The 16,727-nt window shown below is 43.5% G+C and overlaps 2 protein-coding genes across 12 annotated transcripts in view; one reads left to right on the plus strand and one right to left on the minus strand.

The window, feature by feature from the left end:
* Window positions 1–234: 234 nt before the first annotated feature.
* On the minus strand, window positions 235–9,505 carry bloc1s2 (biogenesis of lysosomal organelles complex-1, subunit 2). 2 transcript variants are annotated; one of them, XM_080431461.1, is made up of 6 exons: window positions 9,368–9,505; window positions 8,017–8,236; window positions 5,216–5,332; window positions 4,827–4,946; window positions 3,541–3,645; window positions 235–1,595 (listed from the first exon to the last, which is right to left on the minus strand). In XM_080431461.1, the coding sequence occupies exons 2-6, from the start codon at window positions 8,216–8,218 to the stop codon at window positions 1,564–1,566; spliced, it is 576 nt and encodes a 191-aa protein (XP_080287587.1). In that variant the 5' UTR covers window positions 8,219–8,236; window positions 9,368–9,505; the 3' UTR covers window positions 235–1,563. The 2 variants fall into 2 exon arrangements, with proteins under 2 accessions (XP_080287587.1, XP_080287588.1); XM_080431462.1 differs by having other exon boundaries at window positions 9,374–9,488.
* A 283-nt stretch (window positions 9,506–9,788) lies between these two features.
* usp24 (ubiquitin specific peptidase 24) overlaps window positions 9,789–16,727 on the plus strand; it is a 96,800-nt gene continuing 89,861 nt past the window's right edge. For all 10 annotated transcript variants that reach the window (XM_080431445.1, XM_080431448.1, XM_080431449.1 and 7 more), the window contains exon 1: window positions 9,789–10,182. In XM_080431445.1, the coding sequence (XP_080287571.1) occupies window positions 9,796–10,182 (387 nt within the window). In that variant the 5' untranslated portion in view covers window positions 9,789–9,795. The remainder of the gene's footprint in view (window positions 10,183–16,727) is intronic.

Below are 16,727 nucleotides of genomic sequence, written 5' to 3' on the forward strand. Positions count from 1 at the left end.
TTATTACCCCCCCCCCCCACCTCCACCTCACACAGCTCAGTAAGGGGCCATATCTTTAAAAACTTCATATCTTTTGGATTGTCCAATGAAAAGCAAAGCGAGTGGTTTACACTCTGGCAGAAATAGTTAACGATCTCGTGCTAATAGTGGGTTTTAACATGGTGCAGGTCTGCCCTCTGGTGGCAGTACATGAGGTTGTACCGCCACTTTACTTCATCTGAAAATAATCATTGGCATGAGATCAATAAACTGAGGTTTATTTAAAAACAAAAAACAAATGACGTTTCAGGGTCGTCACATCCATGGCAGACATAACACAGACTTGCATACATCAGTAATCGCTCATTTTAAATATTAGAGACATCTTTCAAAAGGGTTTGCTTCATCTCAAAAAGGGGGACTTCAAGCTCATTCCATGGAAACAGTGTGGTTTTCAGGTGCCTTTAACACAATAGCTACTAGTATAGAACAGTGAAGCAGAAGGAAGCAAAACCACCAACCAGGTACATTGTACTTGCTGAGAAATGGCCTAACCTTAACACAGGCTTTCCCTACTGTAAAAAAAAAAATCACACCCTGTGTGAAGTGGGCGGTGTATTCCAAAAAATAAATACTCTTTATGATGGACAAAACCATAACTTGAAAAAAACCAATTTATGTTTTTTTTCAAGTTATGGTTGCTTATATAGGGCTATGCACATGTGTCATGTGACACTGGCCAATCACAGTCCTGAATAGATTGTGATTGGCCAATCACAGCGCAGGATAATTGTACAAATTTCCTGGGCCCAGATCACAGCGCAGGAAAATGTACATTTTTCCAAATCTCACTTATAGGGGCGGTTTCACCGCCCAATAATGTGAAGCTACTGAACAAACATGCTTTTCATGGACATCATCATGAGTGAGGACATTATAAAACAATACCATATTCCAAATGGGACGCTATCTGCAGAGAGCTTGATTAGGCATTAAGCAAATAATTAATAAATATGGCAAGGGGGCCAGGAATGTTGTTAACACTACATATATTGGCTGAGTTGTTATGAGTTGCTATAGAAGTGGGTATACTACCAAAAAGAAGGTGGTTGTGGATTTGTTCTGATATGTTAATGGTACATAAAGCAATTTACTTTATGTACAGTGTCACTTATGTGGGTCACAAGATGCTCTGACAAAGTCTAGGCCGAGAACAAAAATAAGCAGCTGGCTATCTAACTTCATGTTTGACACATTTGGATTTGAGTGTAAAAAACAGTTGAGAACCACTGCCCTGGATGGAGAAACGGTATTGCTCTTTCCACCTCACTTGTCTTACACCACTAGTGCCAGAAACACCCAATACTGAACACAAATCAAACCCAAGCTGTGCCGCAGTTCTAATTAATATGGCTGCAGTTTCTTCCTTAATAGAGTCCAGGTGCTAAGGTGGGATTGTCCTTGTGTTATTTCAGTCTCGGTTCCCATCCACCCCACAGTTCCTGGCTCCATTGGCAGGGGAGGGAAGGCAAGCAGGGTGAAAGAGGGTGAGAAAGGCACTTTTAGCCTCAATCCTCCTCCTCCTCATCGCTTCTCTAGTTTCTTGAACTTGGCTTCTGCAGAGATAGGGGGAGAAGGAGGTCACTATGTTGCACCAAGAGGAAGTCTGTTTCTTTGCTCTTAAGACCTGAGGCCGATTCTACAAAATGTCTTCTAAATCCCAACAGTATTCTGAAAAACGTATGTTTCTATATCAGTGGTACACACTCAACTTTTTCATTTCAAGGACCCCCAAAATATGTATTTGGTCGCCGACCCCCATCTCCCCAATATTTTGTTCCAGGGACCCCCAGAAGCAAAGATTTGAGTTAAAAATGCTTTAAAACAATATATTAATAAGATTTGCACACATTTTCACGATTTTTCAAAAATAGCAGATCTACAAGCTCATAGCGCGGCACTCGGTGCCGCGCTCTGAGCTTGTAGATCTGCTATTTTTTAATAGCCAAAGTGTAAAATAACGCTTTTTAGCTCAAATCAAAAGATGACACAGATGTGTTCCAGGTCTTAAGTGTAGGAGAGAGTAGAATAACAAAAATGCACAATCATCTGTGGGTTGAGTGCGCCATCTGCTGGCTGTACCTCGGAAGGACACAGAACATGAACCTGACACATGTGCTTATAGGCTATTATTAGTCCAACCAATAACAAAATGCCAACAGCAAAACTCCACAGCTCCAAACCACATAAAGGAACTCTCCTTGCAACAGTACACCAAGGCCGGAAACCACCAGAACACAGCTAGAGGAAGTTATGGAATCCTACTGATAATGTTATTGACCTAATATCTCTGTCCACAGAAGGCCATGGTATTAAAATATCACTTGTCACTGCATTAGACTGTAAATTACAAACTTTAAGAAACTGTAAGAAAAAGATAAGTTGTAGGAATGCTTGGTATAATGATCAACTCATCAGTATTGGCCATTGATTGCTTAAAAAGCATTATTGGTGATATATTGCACCAGTGTGATAATGCATTAATAATGTGCCAACAACAAAGATCACTCCAGCTGGCCTAGCTCACACAGTAGAACATCCATTAATCGACTGCAGACACTTGTTCAGTAATAAATCAGAACAGGCACTAATAAAGCTGCACCAATCATCATTTGCAGTATATATGGATTGGTAGAGAGAGCTACGACGACTGCCGGATTGATTATTTGTTTTAATCACATGCCCCATAGCCTTATTTAGTCACAAAGACACTGAGAAAATAGCATCTGATCAATGCAGACACCATAGCGGCTACATTTGACATGCCGAGTTCTTTCACGGTGACAGTTCAGCATGTGGTGGTGGCTCTTTAGCTTTCACAGACTGGTCACGTTACTGTAGTAACAGCCCTAGGGATGATAACAGTTATCACACCCCTCATCCAGACCAAATAAAGGCTGGTTGTGTGATGAAATACAGTAAGTTCAAACACACTGAAGGAAATGGACACGTTTCTTTCATAGACATGGTATCGATATGAAACCAATAACGTTGACATCGGCCGAAATGACTAAGGGAAGTATCAGTTATGAGCCAAAATTGTAATATTGTGCATTAAATCAGTGGTTCTCAACCAGTGGTCCAGGGACCACCAGTGGTCCTTGAGGGGGTTCCAGGGGGTCCCCAGCCAAATTAATAATTAGGAACCAAATTGACCCTTATATGTCTGTAACTCTGAGAGTGTACAAATGGAACCAAATGAACCCTAACGGGTCCATTTGGTTCCATTTGTACACTCTCAGAGTGAAAATGAACACTGATAATGATGATACAGTGTAGATTAGGACCCCCAAGAAATAAAAATGGTTGAGTCCCTGGCATATCTTTTCAAATGGGGGTCCGTGGGCTAATATGTGTCAATTTGGGGGTCCTTGATGCGAAAAAGGTTGAAAACCACTGCATTAAATTCACCAATCATAGCTAATGCAGCTCTACAATGCAATTCACCTCACTTGCTGGTGTGGAATATGTGCTTCTAATTTATATTGCCTTATGATTTACCCAGTTTCTTGGAATATGTGTCCAGTTTGTAGGCGGCCTGTTCCAGAGCAGATACCTGCTCTTCAATCTGATTGATTTGGTCCAGGTAGGGCTGCAGGCTGGCATCTGAAACTCAGACACATGCATGTCAGTACACAGTACACATGCAGTGCAACCACACAATGCAACCACACTGGTAAGTCTGTCACAATTATGATATAATCCTGATTATTTGAGTTAATCGCAATTATTTTGCATAATCTTTAGAATTATTACCATTCTTCTGCATAAAAACAGCAAGAACTTCATATTTCCAATAGTATTTCCACAACATTGTCCATACTCTTAACTATTTCAAACTGGCATTCTTTGTGCCAAACTGGCATATTCCATATGTAATACTAAATTATTTAAAAAAAGAATATTATTAACTCTCTCCCCCCCTCTCGTGCCAAGCCCCGGGTTTAAAAGAATTTTCAGAACCCAAGATATCGTGATCCGAAGATTTGCTGCTCCATTCACTTCTTGTTTAACTTATTATTATTTTGTTTTATTTAAAAAAAATTGCTGGCACAGTTCGCAATTATTTTTTTATTTCATTGGCACTGAGAGAGTTAAAGGACATGGCCTGTTTTGGCCATAGTACATTATTTATTTTGATTACTGGTACCGGTCAATGTCAGTTATTGCTCAATGTCAGTTATTGCTTAATCACAATCATTTTTATCACAATAGTTAACTAAAATGTCCTAATCGCCTTAGCCTTAAATGAATCTAAAATAAACTTCTCTTCTCACAGTAGGGGGATTTGCAGGAAATGTGTCACAAATGCCCTTAAAGGACAACTTTAGTTTTTTACAACCAAGGTTTATGTTTTAGATTGTAATTAAAGTAAATAAAATATGAGTGTTACATTTTTTAAATTTACTGCTTTCTATAGTTTTAGCAATTTTCGCTATCTTTTTTACAGTGGGCGGGGGCATTCTGTCCAGTGGCTAAATATGTCTTTTTTTACACAATAACCCGGTGTTTTCTTTATTGTTATTTACAGTAGCTCTTCTAGCCCCCAATAACTCACATCTGGCCATCAAAGACCACAGGACCTTTTTTATTGTGTAAAAAAGGCATATTTAGCCACCGGACAGAATGCCCCCGCCCACTGTAAAAAATATCGCGAAAATTGCTAAAACTATAGAAAGCAGTAAATGAAAAAAAAATTACACTCATCTTTTATTTACTTTAATTACAAGCTAAAATATAAACCTTGGTTGTAAAAAAACTAAGTTGTCCTTTAATATCTCACTCACACTTGTTGTTGAGGTCCTGCAAATTGCGGCTGATGTTAATGCTGATATCTTTCATCTCCATGTATTTCAGGCTAGTCAGCTTGTTCATGTTCTCCAACAGACGGTAATCCTCACAGGTGGCTGCAAAGAAAAGAAGATTTGAGCGAATGTACGGAAATGACAGACGCCTGTGTAAATCGTTATTCTAGTGTAGAATCATATTGGCTCATATGTTGGTCCTGTCAGTTATAATGGTCATTATAACTGATAACTGATATAATGCAGTTGGTCATTATAACTGCATTATACCATTTCTTGTGTTTAATCTTTGCCTATTTTTATTTTTTACCACATTGTGTCTACAAGATATCCTAGAACATGAATTGAAAGACTAAACTAGAGCTAGAGACCTGTGAGTTCTCCTTGCAGGAAGACGGCCATCTTGTCAAACATGTCGGTGCACAGCTCATTAATGTCTGGATCTGCAGGCTCCACCGCCTCCTCCGCAGTCTCCACGCCTCCATCACCTAAAGAACATAGAACAGAAAGTTATTTAACCCATTAAGGCCTGAGGTTCCGATTCTACAAATGTCCTCTAAATCCTAACGTATGAACGTTGAAAAGAACGTATGTAACTATGTCAGTGGTTCTCAAACTTTTTCATGTCAAGGACAGCAAAATGATATGCATTTGGCCACGGACCCCCATCTCAAAACATTTTGTTCCAGGGACCCCCCAGAAGCAAAGATTTGAGTTACAAATGTTCGCTTTAATACAATATATATTCCAAGATTTACACAAATTTTCACGATTTCTCAAAAATAGCAGATCTACAAGCTCATAGCGTGGCACTCTGTGCCGCGCTATGAGCTTGTAAATAATGCTTTTTTAGCTCAAATCAAGAAGTGACACAGATGCGTTTCAGGTCTTTTAAAGGTTTAAAGGGGCTGTTGAGGGGGTTCCAACCAAAATGAGTTAATTTCATAATTATTTCATTGGCTAGATGTGAGCCCAGCGAGAGAACGTACTAGAATGACTATTGAGAACATAGGTTTCACTCAGTCTACTGTTAACTCATTGACTGCCAATGGACGAGTACACTCGTCCATTCCTCCGTTCCAGTTGGATTTTGGCGAAACCAAGCCACAATCAACTGGCCATAACCATGGAATGGATTATCGCAACCGGACAATTTTGTATTTGCACATGCAGTCCATACATTCCATAGGGCTGGACCACACATGGACAAATAATTACATCAACTTGTGACAGGCATTGTCCCCCTTGAGTAAAGGATGAGCTATTTCTAAAATAAATAAAATATCTAAATATCTTTTAATTTTAGTTATAGAGGGTAATTATAATGTATTAAGATATATATATGCCTTATTAGAAATGGATACTTTTAACCCCCACTTGCAGTATATATATGTTACAGGGAAAATGGCATTCCAGGGAAATTGAAAGGGGTACGCTTGTTTTCATGCCCCTCATGCAATTCTGTAGAATCAACGCTAGAGGGCAATGCAAGCCAGACATGAGCCCCACACCACACACGCACGCATGCACAAACCAGCACGCACACACGCATGCGCACACGCGCGCGTGTACACACACACACACACACACACACACACACACACACACACTCCAGGGGGCGGGCCTGGCGGGCTATGTTAGTGCAGTGAGTGGCACTTGGGGCAAACGCAGTCCCCACACAACATCATTTACGATTCTGTGCCTATCGGTACATAACTCGGACGGCGCTTAAGTCGACTAGCAGACCATCGGCCGGTCGTCGCGGGCACTCGCGCCTGGAGGCGCTCGGGCGCGACTCCTCGGCCTCAAGGTCTGCTAAGTCGGAGCGCCTTCCGTCATGGTCCAAAACTATACTTTATCAGCGAAAAAAAAGTAGTCCGCGGTTGTTTGAAAAAGTAATGTCCCAAGCTGGAGTCAAACCCCGGCTCCCAGTGGTAGTGGGTGGGGAGTCCAATGATTATCGAAGTGCGCCACTGAGGCTTGTACTAGTGGTGCAAAGTAACAAAGTAGATTTACTCAAGTACAATTTTGAGGTATTCGTACTTTACTTGAGTATTTCTCTCATATTATCCATTTTATTTTCAGCGTTCCCCTAGCGTAGCTTCCTGGTTAGTATGTTGTTGTTGTGGTCGTCGTCCTCGCATCAAAGCCCCGCCTCGCAGCACCGCCCCGTGCCTATAAAACAAGCGCTCCCCTGTCAATTTCCCTGGAATGCCATTTTCCCTGTGACATATACACCACTGCAGAATTACTAAATCCAATCTGACACAAGAATCCTCTCTTATGGGAGTGCCTGAAATAAAATTATTTTATTTGGGGATCCTTGACATAATATTTTTTGAGAACCACCGATTTAAACATTAAATATCCCCATTATGAGCCCACGTTAATTAACAACGTTACAGAGTAAATACCAATGGACATTAGTCTACACACAAAAACAAAGACTGTATGCATGTATACAGCTTGTAACGGTCACTAACAGAGACAATTTAATTTTTTTTGTGCAAACACATATACAGTGCAATAATAAATAATTCACTTTCACTAGTGCATCTATCTAGTCCACACTTACTTTTACACATGCTGTCTCAATAGCCTATGTCTTAGGCAAAATGGTTAGGGACTGAGATGATCATAAAATAAAATAAAAAATGCACGTGAGAGCGAGCAGGGACAGTACCTGTGATTGTTCTTGACTGTAATTTGAAATCTGCTGCAAGCAGTACTGTTGATATAAACATTGAACCTGGAGACACTTGACATTCTGAGCCCCAGCCCTGGGGATTTATATTTAATAGTATTGGTTCAACAATAATAGTATCTCCAATGTGCCTGTCAGTCCTTAAATAAGATCAGATCAATTAAGATATACTTTTATGTCCCCATAGGTAAATTTGAGCTGGACTCTGTCCTGCTGCAGTACCATAGAAGATAAAAGTGATACATTAACATCTTAGCAACCCACCTCACGTCTAAAACACACTTTTTGGCCAGAAAATAAACCCATTTCACGGGAAGGATTTTTTTTTTAGTTGCTCCACTGCGCCCCCTACAGATCTGGTCAATGGAATTGTTCTACTGATAAGATCTGTAGGGGGCGCAGTGGAATATGAACTCCTTCTAGGCTAGCTAGCCTGATAGATGCAACAAGGAAACATGGACGGCTCACTGTTAGTGCTGGTCTTTTTGTGTGGAGGAGGCACCGCCACCACACTAGTCTCCACCGCACTGTCCGCTCCTTCTCCTCCGTGGCCGGCGGCGGTGCTTCCTCCTCCTGTGAGGTCCAGGGCCGTGGGGTGCGCAGGCGGGACTCTGGAGATGCTGTCCATTGCGGCGGCCTCGTCTCCCGTCGCGGCCATTTTCTTTAGCATTGTTGTTGCCTTTGACACCTATCACATGATTCACCATTTTTCACGTGACATTCAGCAGTGGTGGAGAAGAAATACTCATTTTTTTTTTACTCAAGTAAAAGTATCTATACTGCAATGTAGACTAGAAATACTCTGTTACAAGAAAAAAATCCGGTGATCGAAATTTACAAAGTACTGGTATCAAAAAATACTTAAAGTACCAAAAGTAAAAGTACTCATTGTGCAGAATGTCCCACACAAGTTCAAAATGAATGAATGTATTTTTTTTTTAAATAGCCGATCTACAAGCTCACAATGAATACGTCGCATGTGAACTTAGATCGGCTATTTCAAATGGCCAAAATGTATATAGGGTTAATTTATGTTTTATAATAATAATAAATAATACAAATCTTCAAAGTAACTAATAACTAAAGTTTTCAAATACTTGTAGTGGAGTAAAAACCACAATATTTCCCTCCCAGATGTAGTGGAGTAGAAGTGAAAGTACTGAAAATTGGAATTACTCCAGTAAAATAAAAATACCTAAAAATGTTACTTAAGTATAGTACTTGAGTAAATGTACTTAGTTACTTTTTACACACTGCCTCCTCCTCCTCCCTCCCACCCCCCACCCCACCTCCTCCCTCCCTAGAGAGACATGATGCCACACCCTGGTCTTTTGACAGGTGATTTAAATCTACATAGTTGACTACCGCAAGAATGTTAAATATCTGATTCATATTTTTTGATGCTTCGAGCCTTTCTACTTTAAGGTTTGTGCATTTAGTCCCATAGCACGTATTCTGTAGTACCTTCCAAAGCTAATTTATTTGGCCATCCTATTAAATATATCTTATTTATTTAAAAAAAATATATATATATATTATTTTATATATTATTTTTTTACAATATATACGCTTTGCAAAAAAAATTGGAAAAAAAAGAAAAGAAAAGAAAAAAGAACAGATCTACAAGCTAACAGTTCGTTGCATCGCGATGAGTTGTTAGTTTGTAGATCTGTTTTTTTTTTGGCCAAGGGACACCGACGCCGTCCGTCGCACGATGGGTGTGACCATAGAGTTTTACATTACATCTAGAGAGGGGACGGCCCCGCTCCCATCTATTCATTTCAATGAAAGTTGCTCACAAAGCGTTTAAAGCACCCACACATACACCCTTTTTCCGGCATCGGCTCCAACGTTGGAGCCAATAGAGCAGGCGCACTGGCGTTTTCAGACGGTTGAAGTATGTGCAGTAGAATTATAAACGCTGGAGTCCTGCAATACCAACATTTGGCCACCAGGCTTCAGTAGCTTCAATAATCCTCCGTGGGTCAGGGGGGCTTGGGTGTGACGCACTCTACGCATCCACGGAAACGTCCAGGCAGCGCTGGAGCGGCGCTGTTGTGGGGAATCCATCGTGTGACAGCAGAGAGAGAGGAGAGGCTCATAGCAAGCAGCGGCAGCAGCACAGAGGACTAGCAGTGTAAACATGGCGGCGTGCACGGCAGCTCCAGGGCTGCGCCGTAGTCCACCCCGTCAGTACTGAAAGTGTTACTGAATAAAAAAAAAAGAGACATTATAACCCGGGCGACCATGGAGACCGAAGAGGAGCAGCACATGACCACGCTGCTGTGCATGGGCTTCCCGGACGCGGCCGCCATACGCAAGGCGCTGCGCCTGGCCAAGAACGACATCAACGAGGCGGTCGCGCTGCTCACCAACGAGAGCCCCGGCCTCGGGTACGGCTACGAGCCGATGGAGAGCGGCGGCGGGCCCGCCCCGGGCGTGGGCCCGAGCGGGGACGGCGGGGTAGGCGGCGGTAGCGGTAGCGGCAGCGGCGGCGGCGGCGGCGGAGGAGGCGGAGGAGGGGGGGAAAGTAGCAGTACTAGCAGCGGCGGCGGCGGCAGCGGCAGCGGCGGGCGGACCGGGACCGGAGGGTTCGACCCCCCGCCCGCATACCACGACGTGGTGGATAGCGAGGTAAGCGAGGGCCGCGGCCCCCGCCGGCCCCCCGGCAGGCAGGCAGGCAGCTGATGTGTGTGTGTTGTGTAATTCCACGAGAGAGACTAGACTACGAGGAGCTGCCAGGTTAACGTTTACCACCATGGGAGAGGACACACTAGGGGGCTCGCCCACCTACCTAGCAGCCTCCATGCTAGGTGACCGGATAGGTGGGCACTAGGGACATCTGGGCACCTTGATGTATATATCCAGTCATTTTGGGGGCCACAAACAAGAAGTTGAAGGATACATTTAAGTCTGATAATAATGATGTGCTGTGCTTGTTCACATGTGTACTTAACATTTCCTAGACCATTTTTTCCCCAAATATTTCAAATTTTAACATTTTGGACAAAATAGCCAATTTTACACCGAGGTGCCCAGATGTCCCTATAAGTGACCACCTATCCTGTGTGTCTCCATGCTATAGCCATGCATCCAGCCTCTCGGCTGTCAGAAAGTGGCGGCATGCACGTTGGCTGCACCCTCCAGGCTCCAGGAGGAGGAGGAGGATGCATTTCTAAATAAATCACAGAGTTGCAAAAGGCAAAAAGCCCTAGACGTTTGACCGCGGTGTGTTGAGAGGGTTTTTTCCACTGTGTTTGAGGCTTGTTTTAAATGCCACCTTCCTCCTCTCCACACACACACACACACACACACACACATCTAACTTAAACCACCAGCTAACCGAGCTACTACTAGCTGACTAGCTCGCAAGTTAGCTTATAATGTTAACAACGTTAGCACGAGTAACCAGAGCCCCCCCAAGCAGCGCAGCAGCAGTGATAGCTCGTTTAGTGAGTGTGTGTGTGTGTGTTATGGGGGGGGGGGCAGTGATTTCACCAAAGGGACAGTGGAGGAATGCACGATTCCGTGCCACTACTGATTGATAACGGATCGATCTGCTCAGTTTGCACAATGCATTTTTTTTTTACACGCAGCACTACCAAGCTAACGTTGCTATCGTGCTTAGCTTCCACTCGTCCAGTCAGTCCGGCACCAACCCACCCAGGCAGGCAGCTCCAGTCGTCTGTCTGTCTCCGGGTCGCCGGGTTCCAGTTGCACTGGAACTCAGTGAAGCGGAGCAACGATTTCGCAATTTGCTGTACTAGCATTATGTGTGGCCATCTTGAGCATTTAGGTGTCAGTGAAATCAACTGTCTTTATGAGATCATAATATTAACCAGGCTATTAGTAGGCATCTGATAACGTGATTGTGCTATTATTAACGGTGCTCAGAACATCAACATGCTACTAGTTAGAAGAATGCTTGTTGGCTAGGCATTGGTCAGGTCAGGGTGGGACATGGATGAATCTGTGGGGACTGGTGTCTCTGATGTGACGTCCCACAGTGTTTTGACATAACCCGTACGTAAAACAGTCAGGGAGCCATATGACATATGTCAATCATTGCCAGGTGTCAGTTTCAGCTGGCACACTTCAACTGCCTTGGCTCCTGGGTGTCCTGGTGTGTGTGTGTGTGTGTGTGTGTGTGTTGTAAAATGGAGCGCCAGAGGATGGAAATGAGGTTATTGCAATAGAAGAACTTCATTTACTGTTTTATTTTTCATTCCTGGGAACCGGTTTGCCTTCATTTTAGCAACCCTCCTTGCTTGGACCTGTTGTTGTTGTTGGTAAGAAATCATAGTAATGGGATGCAGCCAAAAGATAGCCAGTGGTTCCTTGTAATATCAGTCACGTCAGCTTTGAGGTTATGCATTGAAATGCATTGCATTCATTGTGATGAGTGTGAATATAATGCACATTGTAAAACACGTTGAAAGGCACTATATAGTAATTGCACCATATACCATATATAAATGCACCATTTTATGACTCGCTGATGGCAATGTTTGAGTGACAGTGACAAAGTACACCTAAATACATTGACAGACTGTTTGCACTGAGTCACCCATCATGTATATAGTCCTACACTCCCTTGAGCTCTCTCTTCCATCTCCTCCTACCTCCTCCTCCTGTCTGTAACCATCACTTTCACTTTCTGTCTTTACCTCATTCTCTGCCACGTCTTCTCACCACCTGGTGTGTTGTTGTGATACAAGAGAGAGAGACAGACAGACTAGGTTGTGTATAAAACATGGTGGATCATTTGAACAGCACATGATTATGAGTTTGCTGGTCCAATTAGAATACCGTCGTTTTTTTGTTGCTAATCTAGTATAACATGTCAATATCTCAAGTTGTTCACATCATTGTTCCTCATGTAGTTTTGCCATCTGTTGGCTTTGCTCTCCTAAATGGTAAATGGTGCATATAGCCAAAGCTCTTTTTATCAATTCAACCACACACTCACACCATTGACAGCAGAGGAAACCATGCAAGCCAGGCACCAACCTGGTCATCAGCAGCAGTTGGGGGTTCAGTGTCTTGCTCAAGGGCACTTCGACACTAACCCAGGTGGAGCCTGAACTTGAACCAGGAACCTTCCGATTCCCAAGCGGCCTCTCTATCACCTGAGCCACTAAGCCACTGCCTCCGTTCTTTATATGTAACCTCTGGAGAAACATTACTGATCTTGGCAGTCGGTTTCAGTTATGCTGTAAAAACAATTATGGGATTGTACTTGACAGTGCGATTATGCTGGCAGAATTAGTATGCCGTGTGCAAGCAAAATGCTTTGGGCCCTCTAGCCTTCGTTAGTGGTGAAACGAATAATCCAAAAAGCAATTACTTGATCGCCATTTAGATATAATTTTGTGCTTTGTTACCGTTGTATCACCACTTTATGATCTAAATTAATCACATAATCCAATAATATATATATTTTTTTGATAAATAAGAAAATAATAGGTAGTTGCAGCCCTAGCCATCTGTGTTCCGTTAGAGTTAAAGGTATCATGACATTCATTTTCACTTTTTTTATTTTCAATGTTTTATTTGGGGTTTTATGACCTCAATTACACCCAAAAAAACTGAACTTAGAACATTCAGTGGATTTTCTGTGGTCTGGGGTTTTCTGAATAATTAGGCTGAAAAGTAATCTGAGCTTGGCCCTTCGACAGTGAGGTCACAGTCGATTAATCCCGCCCACTCTCCTCCTCGCCCCTCCCCTCCCCTATCCTTTCCTTTGGGGGGGGGCGGAGCAGAGGCGATGATTGACAGGCAAAATCCCTCACCAGCGACACCCGCAGGCAAAGATTTCTTTTTTCATTGCAGTTGAAAAGGCTTTAGAAATGTGAGAGAAAAACACCTGCCATGGATCACTGGAATGGAATTTTCACTTAAAACTTTTTGTACACTTTTGAAGGACCAGGACAAAGACTTTGAATGTGGTGTAAAAGTGAATGTCATTAAACCTTTAAGCCATTGTCAGGTGTGATCCTGTTCTTGAACGTATTTCTGCATGAGGACCCTGAGAGCAGTGCACCAGAACCGGATTTTCTACTCCCGCTCTTTATCGACACATTTATCACTAAACGGAAGTCGTGTAAGATTTATAATCTACATGTGAGAGAGGGGCGTCTATCGCTTTCATCCGCTTCCATCAGACAGCTTTTTGCTCTGCTGTGTTTGTGCTCAGAAGGCATGTCACAGGTCGCTGGCCCCTGTGTCACTCGCCTAAATTTAGCCTATGCAGTCTTTCCACAACACAAACACAAACACACTGCAGGCTTTTCTTTTTTTTCCTTCTTATGTCCCAGGAGGGTCGTGGGGTGCATAGTAACAGACTGAGTTTACCTCTCCAACCCCGTGTGTCGTCTCTCTTGTCCCCCTTGAGAGGACAATGTTTTCTCCCCAACAGTTGCAGGTCTGAAAACACTGGGCTCCTCTGCAGCTTGTCTGCATCTTTTGTTTCCGTTTGATGTGCCAAATGTTTAAATCAAAGAACTATTTACAAGGGATAAAGGCTTGGCTTGCGGTTTGGGATTCAAGGACAAGGCCTTACATTAAAATAGAGAGGGGGGGGGGGGGAGAGAAATGCCATTGACAGATGATTAAAGAGTTCTGATTGAAGGGGCGTCTGGGTGGCGCAGGGATAACGTTCCTGGCCACCCCAGTCAGTCACATGGAGACAGTTTGAATCCTTCCACAGTGCCCCCCGGCTTGGCCACGTTCTCCAACAAACACTCGGGGGGAGATGCTGGTTTACAGGGAGGGCGATCTCTGTCAGGATCTCTGTCATGAGGACCAGGATCTCTGAGTCCTGGTCGGGGTTAGGCCTGTCACAATTATTACATAATCGTCTCATCGCAATCATTTGAGATGAGAGCAGTTATTTTTGCATAATCGTCTCCATGTTGAGAAATGTTAACAGATTTTCAAATATATAAAAAAAAGCTGAAATAGCAGATCTACAAGCTTACAACGCGTCACTTTGTGACGCGTTGTAAGCTTGTAGATCATGTCTAATCTCTCAAGAACAGATTATTCTCTCCGCTTGAATCTGTCGGGGGGGTTCGTCATAACGTGTACGCACTGACCTACAAGTGGGCGTGCCTTCAGATCTGGAAGCAGGCCGCGCTTTACCCAATCAAATGTAGTGGGCGGGATTTACTGTCTGTGCTCTGCTTCCCACTGAAAACAAACCGAAACTCATTTAACAATAGCGTCCTCGGAGCAGACAACCACGGAAAGATATTCACATTTTAACTTGCTCTTTCATCATAGAAACAAGTGGGCTTATAACCAAAACGATCCATGTTCTCTGGGAGAAGTGGTGTTAGTGTTCCGTGTAGAAATATTGTTAGTGGGAATGAACTTAGTCGCACCACCGGAAGTGAAAGGCTGAAGGCAGACCAAAACCCCGGGTCCACCATATAGCCTCTCCCAGAGCCTAGTGAAAGAGTAAAAAACAGCAGAGGGCGCTGTTTTTCCTTTTTATTTGGCGATGGGTTCCCAGATTGGATCATGTCATATCTGCCCTGTGCAATTTTTGTTTATGAGGCCTAAAAGGCAAACAGACATTTCATATGTATTCATATGTTCAATGTCAAACAACGCAATTATTTGAGTGACAATTCATCGCCAACTTAAATTTTTTGTAATGGTGACAGCCCTGGTCGGGACGGGGTGCCCGTTCAGTAGGAAGTGGAACTGGGGAGGGTGGCATGTTCCTCTCAATGCGTTATGCCCACGTCATGGTGAGGCAAAAAGAGTTATGCCCACGTCATGGTGAGGCAAAAAGAGTTATGCCCACGTCATGGTGAGGCAAAAAGAGTTATGCCCACTTCATGGTGAGGCAAAAAGAGTTATGCCCACGTTATGGTGAGGTAATGCGTTATGCCCACGTTATGGTGAGGTAATGCGTTATGCCCACGTTATGGTGAGGTAATGCGTTATGCCCACGTTATGGTGAGGTAATGCGTTATGCCCACGTTATGGTGAGGTAATGCGTTATGCCCACGTTATGGTGAGGTAATGCGTTATGCCCACGTTATGGTGAGGTAATGCGTTATGCCCACGTTATGGTGAGGTAATGCGTTATGCCCACGTTATGGTGAGGTAATGCGTTATGCCCACGTTATGGTGAGGTAATGCGTTATGCCCACGTTATGGTGAGGTAATGCGTTATGCCCACGTTATGGTGAGGTAATGCGTTATGCCCACGTTATGGTGAGGTAATGCGTTATGCCCACGTTATGGTGAGGTAATGCGTTATGCCCACGTTATGGTGAGGTAATGCGTTATGCCCACGTTATGGTGAGGTAATGCGTTATGCCCACGTTATGGTGAGGTAATGCGTTATGCCCACGTTATGGTGAGGTAATGCGTTATGCCCACGACGTTATGGTGAGGTAATGAGTTATGCCCACGTTATGGTGAGGTAATGCGTTATGCCCACGTTATGGTGAGGTAATGCGTTATGCCCACGTTATGGTGAGGTAATGCGTTATGCCCACGTTATGGTGAGGTAATGCGTTATGCCCACGTTATGGTGAGGTAATGCGTTATGCCCACGTTATGGTGAGGTAAAGAGTTATGCCCACGTTATGGTGAGGTAACAAAAGAAGCGGCTGGGAACTCGATGTGTTTTGGAGGAGACACATCATGGTTGTCCACACCAGTGGTTCTCACTGGTGCAGCCAAGGACCCCCAAATTGATATGCTTTTGGCTGTGGACCCCAAACCTGAAAATGTTTTGTGCCAGGGAGGGACCCCCAGAAGAGAAGATTCATGCAAATTGTTTCCCCCAAAATTGCTAAAAATCCATTTCAATGTTTAAAAAGAGAAAATCTATAAGACCCCCTGGCCTGGATGCCCCCTCCATGGACCCCTGGGGGTCCCCAGACTCCACTTCGAGAACCACTGGTCTGCACCCTTCCCAAGACAATTGGGTACAATACAATGCATGTGGGGGAATTGCTATAATGACAAAAAATAATGACGAAAAACGAAAATATTTCTGGTTGGGCAATGGAACGTCTCTGGTCAGGGTTACGTTTGACATTAGTGTTCATCTATTCTACGCTCACCACTGACTGGGCTGATCTCTCTCGCCCTCTCACCGCCCTGCTGCACTCCCATTCATCTTCTCTCTAACATTTCTTTGAAAAGGGAGGAGA

Source organism: Gymnoscopelus braueri (assembly GCF_963280865.1).
Source record: "Gymnoscopelus braueri genome assembly, chromosome: 6".
NCBI classification, from domain to species: domain Eukaryota; kingdom Metazoa; phylum Chordata; class Actinopteri; order Myctophiformes; family Myctophidae; genus Gymnoscopelus; species Gymnoscopelus braueri.

Bases quoted from the DNA above. Each gene is read 5' to 3' on its own strand.
- bloc1s2 (XM_080431461.1), bottom strand. From the start codon at position 8,218: ATGCTAAAGAAAATGGCCGCGACGGGAGACGAGGCCGCCGCAATGGAC. The intron at 5,333-8,016 runs GTGAGCCGTCCA...TATGTTCTTTAG, and splicing joins CAAAAAGACCAGCACTAACA to GTGATGGAGGCGTGGAGACT. The intron at 4,947-5,215 runs GTCTCTAGCTCT...TTTTCTTTGCAG, and splicing joins CCTGCAAGGAGAACTCACAG to CCACCTGTGAGGATTACCGT.